The sequence below is a fragment of the Macrobrachium nipponense genome, chromosome 8 (assembly GCF_015104395.2).
Source record: "Macrobrachium nipponense isolate FS-2020 chromosome 8, ASM1510439v2, whole genome shotgun sequence".
In the NCBI taxonomy this organism is placed as follows: Eukaryota; Metazoa; Arthropoda; class Malacostraca; order Decapoda; family Palaemonidae; genus Macrobrachium; species Macrobrachium nipponense.
Window position 1 is genome coordinate 93,015,197 of NC_087203.1, and position 9,626 is coordinate 93,024,822.

General features: G+C 52.2%; 1 protein-coding gene across 1 annotated transcript; it reads left to right on the forward strand.

Annotated features, from left to right (window-relative positions):
* Window positions 1-728: 728 nt before the first annotated feature.
* Window positions 729-5,174, forward strand: LOC135223150 (collagen alpha-1(I) chain-like). The gene has a single exon (XM_064261655.1). The coding sequence runs from the start codon at window positions 729-731 to the stop codon at window positions 5,172-5,174; it is 4,446 nt and encodes a 1,481-aa protein (XP_064117725.1).
* Window positions 5,175-9,626: the final 4,452 nt, after the last annotated feature.

A 9,626-nucleotide genomic window follows, 5' to 3' on the forward strand; every position in this document is an offset into this window, starting at 1 on the left:
GAGAAATTGGTTTGCAAGCTCAAGAACATGCAGGCACGATCCAGTCTAAGCTGGACTCACGAAGACGGATCAGATTTGAAAACTTAGAGAATATTTATTGTATGGAAAATTTTGTTAACTTAAATGAATAAAGTTTATTTACAAAAATGGCAATTTTCATTTACACAATAATTCTTTACAGTAATATTTGTTATATACATAATAATACGAGTTTAACTCGAGTTTAAAGGACTTCTTTCATAAATCCATCTTTTACAAATGATTTTAGTTTGTGCCCATAAATGGATCTTAGGAGTCATCTGCAATAGTTTATTTTAGCTTTCAGAAAACTAAAGGTTACTATTTCATGAAAGTTTTTAACTGTACTGTGTGGATAGTTTGATGTTTATTTGTAATAAGTTTGCTTTGTTAATTGTTGAAGGAAAGGAAAGGTGGATGGAAATAAATATGTCAAAATGTTTTCTTAAAAGTTTTATTGGTCCCTGAAAGAGAAAAGAAAATGGAGGGATTTAGAAACGTTGAGGAAAATGAGAGGATTGGTGGAGTGCCAGGAGAAGGAGCATAGGATTCAGAGAAGATTGGTGGAGTGCCAGGAGAAGGAGCAAAGGATTCAGAGAAGAATGTGGAGTGCCAAAACAAAAAGGCACGAGGATTGAGAGAAGGCCCCAGGAGAATTGAAAGGATTCAGTGGCATATTCTAGTTCTAAGACTAACGACAGGGTTTCTGTATGCAAGGGCGGCGGGCAAGGCCCGCCGAGCCAGCCCGATACGGGCGGGTGGGCCACGAGGTCTGCCCAGCAGGCCTGGTGCAGGCAGGCGGGCGGGCCACAAGGTCTGCCCAGCAGGCCTGGTGCAGGCAGGCGGACGGGCCACAAGGTCTGCCCAGCAGGCCTGGTGCAGGCAGGTGCAGCGGGCAGGGCGGCAAGGTCTGCCCAGCAGGCCTGGTGCAGGGCGAATACGGCGGGTGGGCCACCCAGAGGTCTGCTCCCAGCAGGCCTGGTCAGGCAGGCGGGCGGGCCACAAGGTCTGCCCAGCAGGCCCTGGTGCAGGCGGTGGCAGGGCGTGCCACAAGGTATGCAGCAGGCTGGTGCAGGCAGGCGGGCGGGCCACAAGGTCTGCCCAGCAGGCCTGGTGCAGGCAGGCGGGCGGGCCACAATAAAGGTCTGCCAGGCAGGGCCGGTGGGCCCGGGCAGGCGGGTGCGGCCATTAAGGAGGGCCCACAGGCCTGTCAGGACCTTCTGGCGGGCGGGGGCAACCAAGGTCTGCCCAGCAGGCCTGGTGCAGGCAGGGGGCGGGGGCCACAGGTCTGCCCAGCAGGCCTGGTGGGCCAGGCAGGCGGGCGGGCCACAAGGGTCCCTGCCCAGCAGGCCTGGTTGCAGCAGGCGGGCGGGCCACAAGGTCTGCCAGCAGGCCTGGGTGCAGCAGGTGGGGGGCCAACAGGTCCTGCCCAAACAGGCTTGTGCGGCAGGCGGGCGGGCCACAAAGGTCTGCCCCAGCAGGCCTGGTGCAGGCAGGCGGGCGGGCCACCAAGGTCTGCCCAGCAGGCCTGGTGGGGCAGGCAGGCGGGCGGGCCAAAAGGTCTGCCCAGAGGCCTGGAGGCAGGCCTCTGCAGGCAGCGGGCGGGCCAAAAGGTCCTGCCCAGCAGGGCCTGGTGGAGGCAAAGGTGCGGGCGAGGCAACAAAGGTATGGAGCAGGCCTGGTGCCAGCAGGCTCGGGGAGGCAAAAGGGTATGCCTCTGCAGGCAGTGGCGGGCGGGCCAACCAAGCGGTCTGCCAGCAGGCCTGGTGCGGCAGGCGGGCGGCGGGCCAACAAGGTCTGCCCAGAGGCCTGGTCAAGGGCAGGGCGGGCGCCACAAGGTCTGCCCAAACAGGCCTTGTGCAGGGCAGGCGGGTGGGGCCCACAAGGTCTGCCCCAAGCAGGCCCTGGTGGGGCAGGCGGGCGGGCCAAACAAGGTCTGCCCCAAGCAGGCCTGGTGGGGGCAGGCGGGCGGGCCACAAGGTGGTCTGCCCAAGCAGGCCTGCAGGCTAAGGTTTGGTGGGGCAGGCGGGCGGGCCAACAGGGTCTGCCCAGCAAGGCCTGGTGGGCGGGCAAGGCGGGCTGCCAACAAGGGTCCTGCAGCAGGCTGGTGGCAGGCAGGCGGCCGGGCAGGAAGGTCCTGCAAGAGGCTGGTCGGCGGGCAGGGACGGGCCCGCCACAGGGTCTGGGCCCAAAGGCCAGGCCTGGTGCAGGGCCAAGGCGGGCGGGCCACAAGTCAGCAGGCAGGCCTGGTGCCCGCAGGCCTTGGTGAGGGCAACCGGCGGTGCGGGCCACACGGTGCCCCAGCAGGCTTGGTGCAGGCAGGCGGGGGCAGGCCACAGGTCTGGCCAAGGCAGGCTGGTGCAAGGCCAGGCGGCAAGGGCCACAAGGTCTGGGCCCAGCAGGCCCTGGTGCAGGCAGGCGGGCGGCGCCCACATGGTCTGCAGGCCTGGTGCGGGCAGGCGGGCGGCCCACAAGGTTCTGCCCAAGCAGGCCTGGTGCGGGCAGGCGGGCGGGCCCCCACAAGTCTGCCCAGCAGGCCTGGTTGGCAGGCGGGGCGGGCGGGGCCCACAAGGTCTGCCCAGCAGGCTGGTGCAGGGTTGCAGGCAGGGGGGCCACAAGGTCTGCCCAGCAGGCCTGGTGCGGGCAGGCGGGCGGGCCCACAAAGGTCGCCCAAGCAAGCCTGGTGGCGGCAGGCGGGCGGGCCACCAAGGTCGGGCCAGGCAGGCCTGCAGGGCAGGCGGGTGGGGCAAAGGTCCTCTGGCCAGCAGGCCTGCAGCAGGCCTTGGTGCGGCAGGCGGGCGGGCCAACAAAGGTCTGGCCAAGCAGGCCTGGTGGGGGAGGCCGGGCCGGGCCACCAAGGTCTGGGCCCAGCCCAGGACCTGGGTGCCGGCAGGCCTAAGGTGCCGGGCAGGCCGTCGGGAGGCCACAGGGTCTGCCCAGCAGGCCTGGTGCGGGCAGGGCGGGCGGGCCACAGGGTCTGGGCCAAAGCCAAGGCCTGGTGCAGGCAAGGGCCGGCGGCCACAAGGTTCTGGCAAGCCAAGGCCTGGTGGCGGGCAAGGCGGGGCGGGCCACAAGGGTCTGCCCAAGAAAGGCCTGGTGCAGGCAAGGGCGGCCGGCCAACAATGTCAGGGCCCAACCCGCAGCCTGGTTGCCGGCAGGCCCTTGGTGCCGGCAAGCGGGCAGGCCCACAAGGTCCCTGCCCAGCAGGCCTGGTGAGGCAGGCGGGCAGGCCAAGGCAAGGTCCTGGGCCAAGCAGGCCTGGTCATTGGGCAAGGCCGGGCAGGGCCACAAAGGTCTTGGCCCAAGCAGGCCTGGTGCATGGGCAGGCGGGCGGGCCCACAAGGTCTGCCAAGCAGGCCTGGTCCGGGCAGGGGGGCAGGGCCAACCAAGGTCTGGAACCCAAGCAGGCCTTGGTTGGCGGGCCAGGGGGGCCGGGACCACCAAGGTCCTGGCCCAGGCAGGCCTGGTGCCCAGGCAGGCCGGGCGGGCCACCAAAAGGTCCTGGGCCCAAGCAGGCCTGGTTGGGCGGCAAGGCGGGCCCGGCCACCAAGGTCTGGGCCCAAGCAGGCCTGGTGCAGGCAGGGCGGGCCGGGCCCAACAAGGTCTGGCCCAAGCAAGGCCTGGGTGCAGGCAGGGGCGGCCACAAGGTCTGGCCAAGCGGCCTTTGGTGCCGGCAGGGCCCGGCGGCCCAACAAGGTCCTTGGCCCAAGCAGGCCTGGTGGCAAGGCAGGCGGGCGGGCCACCAAGGTCTGCCCAGCAAGGCCTGGTGCGGGCAGGGCGGGCGGGCCCACAAGGTCTGCCAAAGCAGGCCTGGTGCAGGCAGGCGGGCGGGCCCCAGGTCTGCCCACAGGCCTTGGTGCGGGCATGGGCGGGCAAGCCCACAAGGTTCGGTGCCAAGCAGGCTGGTGGGCGGGCAAGGCGGACCCCCCGGCCGCCACAAGGTCTGCCCAAGCAGGCCTGGTGCCGGCGGGGTGGCGGCGGGGCCACAAGGTCCTGCCCAAGCAGGCCTGGTGCGGCAGGGCAGGTGCCCACAAGGTCCTGCCCAGCCGGCCTGGTGGCGGGCAGGCCGGGCGGGCCACAAGGTCCTGCAACAAGCAGCTGTGGCCGGGCAAGGCGGGCGGGCCAACAAGGTCTGGCCCAAGCAGGCCTGGTGCAGGCCTGGCGGGCGGGCCACAAGGTCCTGCCCAGCAGGCCTGGTGGGCAGGGCAAGGCGGGCGGGCCACAAGGTCTGCCAATCAGGCTGGTGGAGGCAGGGGGCGGGCCACAGGTCTCCAAGCATGGCTGGTGGGCAGGCCGGCGGGGCTGGGCCACAAGGTCTGCCAAGCAGGGCCTGGTGTCGGGGCAGGCGGGCGGGCCACAAGGTCTGGGCCCAGCAGGCCTGGGTGCGGGCGAGGCCTGGTGGCCTGGGCGGAGGCGGGCCACAAGGGTCTGGGCCAAGAGGCCTGGTGGGCAGGCGGGGGCGGGCCACAAGGGTCTGCCAAGCAGGGCCTGGTGCAGGCAGGTGGCGGGCGGGCCACAAGGTCTGCCAACCAGGCCTGGTGCGGCAGGCGGGGGCGGGCCACAGGTCCTGCCCAAAAGCAGGCCTGGTGGGGGCGGGCAGGCCTGGTGCTGGCAGGGCGGGCGGGCACAAGGTCTGGCAAAGAAGGGCCTGGTGGCGGGAAGGGGGGCGGGCCACAAGGTCCCTGGGCCAAGGCAAGTCCTGGTGCAGGCAGGGCCGGGGGCGGGCGGCCACAAGTCCTGGGCCCAAGCAGGCCTGTTGGCAGGAGCGGGCGGGCCACAAGGTCTGCCCAGCAGGCCTGGTGCGGCAGGCCTGGTGCAGGCAGGCGGGCGGGCCACAAGGTCTGCCGAGCATGCCCGGTGCGGGCAGGCAGGTGGCCGGGCCAGAAGGTCTGCCAAGCAGGCCCGGTGCGGGTAGGCAGGCGGGCCACATGGTCTGCCAAGCAGGCCCGGTGCGGGCAGGCGGGCGGGCGGGCCACAAGGTCTGCCGAGCAGGCCCGGTGCGGGCAGGCAGGGCGGCCGGGCCAGAAGGTCTGCCAAGCAGGCCCGGTGCGGGTAGGCAGGCGGGCCACATGGTCTGCCAAGCAGGCCCGGTGCGGGTAGGCGGGCGGGTGGGCCACAAGGTCTGCCAAGCAGGCCCGGTGCGGGCAGGCGTGTAAATATTCAGTGTGTAAGTATTCAGTGAATGTTTAGGGTTTTAGTGAATGTTTTGCGAATGTTAAGTGAGCGTTTAGTGAATGTCTTGTGAATGTTAGTGTTTTGCAAATGTTTAGTGTGTAATTGTTTACTAAGTTTTTAATGAGTGGATGTTCATTCACTGTTTAATATTTGATAATTATTTAGGGTTTGGTAAGCATTTAGTATTTAATGAGTGCTTAGGGTTTAGTGAGTGTTTAGTGTTTAATTAATGTTTAGGATTGAGTGTTTAGTGAATGGTTACAGGGTGTTTGGGCTATAATGAGTATTTAGTAAATTAGTGTTTTAAGTGTTTAGTGAGCATTTAGTGTATAGTGAGTGCCTAGTGAGTGTTGGGTATTCAGTGTTTTGTGTTATTGAGTGTGTGTATGTTAAGTGTTAGTGTGTGTGTGTGTGTGTGTGTGAGTGTATGGTAAGTGTGTGTGCTTGTGTGTTTGTACGTGTGTATGGTGAATATATGCAAGTGTGAGTGCTTACTGAGTAAGTGCATTGTGAGTGTTAGTGTTTAGTGATTGTACTACATTACTGGTTAGTTAGTGCTTCGCTACTGTATGCAAAGAAAGTCCTGTATTTACACAGGAACCATTTATGCTTGACACTGTTTAGATCCAAGAGCAGATGCTTAGGCCTTGACCACAATGGTTGGAGTGCATAGGCTGTCGTAAGGTAATAATTTTTCTCTGTGATATTTGGTCGATAATTTAAGGAATAATAATAATAATAATAATAATAATAATAATACTAATAATAATAATAATAATAATTGTAATAATAATAATAAAGATTAAAAAACTAATATCAATAAAATATAGTAATAAAAGACCTGGACCGAGACCTTATTTAAATATGACCTTCCGAAGTCCACTCTCGCAGGGGATCGCTACTCCAGTGATTGACACCCTATGCCTTGCACACAGCTAACACATTTGCACATCCGGTTATCTGATTTTTATGACTCTTCGAGACGCATTATAAATCATATTAGCAATGGTAAATACATTGAACAGACGTGAGGATATAATATGATGATAATGCCTGTCTACTGGATATAATGAACAATTAAAGTAAAAATATTACTAGGGATAAAATTAGCGGATATGGTCGTCAAAACCCCCAGCATCGAGAAATGTTATTGAACCATTATATAGGCTGCCCCTGTGGTGCCTGCCGGCGGGAAGTTAAGAGACAAACACAATCAGCTGGCTTTAAAACATCAACTGCGTATCATTTTTATTTGAGTTTAGATTTTCTTCCCTGAAGATATATGGTACCTGATACTTGGTGATAGCGTACAGATCAATTTGAGTGAGGCAGCCGAAAATAAGTGGATTAGATAATTGACATGATATTATATACCAACTTAATTTGGGAGTCAGAAGCTCCAAGTTGTATGATCGTCAACTTCGGGAGGGGGAATAGAATGGGTGAAAATGTTTTTAATGTTTATTAGTTTAGCCGCCTCTATACTAAACAAAATTCATTCAACATTTCCGTTTCCCAGTAATTCTTTGTGGTGTGATACAGGCATCTCTTTGTGGAATGTGCGGGTGGTGTTTAAAACTGGCTCTTTATTTTGATGGTACTTTGGTCTTAATATCAATCGAACTCCCATATGCGATAAAAATTTCATTTCATCCACACGAACCAACGGCAACTAAAGAACAATTCAGTTATGGTAAGACATGTTGGGCTACGAACCTCGACATGGCTGCAGTGCCCTAACTATAGGCAAAAAAAGAAAGTGACCAATGACGCTATTAAAACGATAATGCTTATGTTACATTTCTTTTTGTTTTTTAGAGGAATTGAGAGTGGCACCATATGTGTGACGTAATAACTCTACACAAAGGATAGTACTAATATATATATAATATATATATATATATATATATATATTATATATATATATATATATATATATATATATGTGTGTGTGTGTGTGTGTGTGTGTGTGTGTGTGTGTGTTTTTGTGTGTTTTGTGTGTTTGTGTGTGTGAAACTATAGAAAGTAGACCAAGCCTAGTATGTCTCATACATAGTTTTTATATAGATGTGATGGAATTAATGAAGTGAAATATTCCATATGTCAATAGAAATTTTAAAATAATAACTCCGGCTGTAATTCTTATCCTGAAACATCACAATATTTCTTGAATTTTTATCCTTTTACATTTTATCAGGCTCACGATTTTCAGATACTTACCATATTCCTAATATTAATATTGCCCTATGATAGATTTTGAATTATTTCAAAGTTTCCCATCTTTCCCTTCCAATCGTAGGTAGGTTATGTCTGTGAAGGGGTAACCACCTACTAAAATGTCTGGCATTACCATCAGAGCATTCTAGGATGTGCAGTGCTTTTGTAGTACAAATTTTACTATGTATCTCCAATATTGGATGCAGATCCTGTCTCCCCTCCCCCTCCCCACTCGTTGTGTGGTGTCTGTCAGGGGTAACTACCCACTAAAATGTCTGTCATTACCATCACGGCATTCTAGGATGTGCAGTGCTATTGCAGTACAAATTTTACTTGGTATCTCCAATGTTGGATGCAGATCCTGACTTCCCCTCCCCACTCGTTGTGGGGCGTCTGTCAGGGGGTAACCACCCACTAAAATGGCTGTCATTACCAGCATAGTATTCTAGGATGTGCAGTGCTATTGTAGTATAAATTTTACTCGGTATCTCCTAAGTTGGATCTAGATCCAATTAGACCCCCTTTTTCAGTGCGTCTGTCAGGGGGAACCCACCCTCCAAAATGTCTGTCACTGGTCATTCTATAATCAGTAGAGTGTGCAGATATATTATATATTAGTTTTATCTGGTATCGCATATATTGGATCTAGACCCAAAATCTAACAAGCAATTAGTGGTGCTTGTTAAGTAAGCCACCCATATATTTTCGGCAGACGGTCAGTTTCACAGCTTACAAGTCTACTCCTAAATACCGGTACGGTTTACAGTCGGTATCTCGTTCATTGTATCTTAATGGTCCTGGCTGCCGCTCTAAAACTGCTTCAGCGATATCGAGAGTCTGACGTAGACTGGAAATTGATTGCCAGGGAGACTTTTATTGCTATTGGTGTCATGACAATTGTGGGGATTTAGTTGTTCTGATTTTTTTTACCACTTGATATTAGATGCAGGGGTCATATGATAACAGTATTCTTACTGTGATGACCTTAGGACGAAATGGTGGTCTCTGTTACCGAGCTATTTAGTCCAGTAAACTAATAATAGTCTGATGCCTCTCCCCACACAGTGTGAGTGAGTTCCATCAGGAAAAGATTGTGTCTTGGATATTTTCATTCGATAGTATGAGTAAAAATAAATTTAATCATCCTGCAGATTTTGGCAAGAAAAAAAAAACGAATTATAAATGTTGATGAAGATGAGTAATGTATATTTTATGCAATTTCATACCCTCCTATTACAATTGGCAATTAATTTTATTGTGCCCCTATATTTTGAAATGATTTCCATAACGCCTCGTTGAATAATTCATTGTACTTTCATAGACTGGACATTATTATTATTGTTAGTTGAGACGAATTTTCTCAATGTCGAGACTGGAATATGATTAAAGGTCCACAATAATATTCAGCAGTGGATTGTAATGATTTATCAAAGAGCTACAATGGCTTTCAAACCCTGTGATGGGTTCGTCTTCAGACACACACACACACACACACACACACACACACATATATATATATATATAATATATATATTATATATATATAATATATATATATATATATATATATATATATATATAATACATACATATATATATATATATATATATATATATATATATATATATATATATACTACATATATATATATATATATATATATATATATATATAATATATATATATATATATATATATATTAAGTGACTTCAAACAGTTTTTATGGGAGTAAGAAACATTATGCTGGAAAGGGGAAGGGGAAAAAGTGATTTGACACCACATTGCACTTACAAAAATATATATATATATATATATGTATATATATATATATATATATATATATATATATATATATATATATATATATATATATATATACTGTTAATAATAATAATTAATAAATAATATGAAGGTAGGAGACCCTCTCTCAAACATGTTTTGTTAAAGATGATGGCAGCATCAGTGGAATTGATTTTATATATGGTCTTTTCAATTCTTCTTATTATTCTCTTCTCATCAGGGCTGATATTTGCTAATAGCTGGCCGATGTTCATATCTCGGTTAAAGAAATGTTTTCTAAAAATAATAATTTACTGATATGATAACAAAAGTGGTTAACAAATCTTAGTCTAAGGGCGTAACGGAATTCCAACGTTTCCAACCGTATCATCGGTTCATTTTCAAGGAAAGGTGAGCGTAAACTGATTGGAATGGG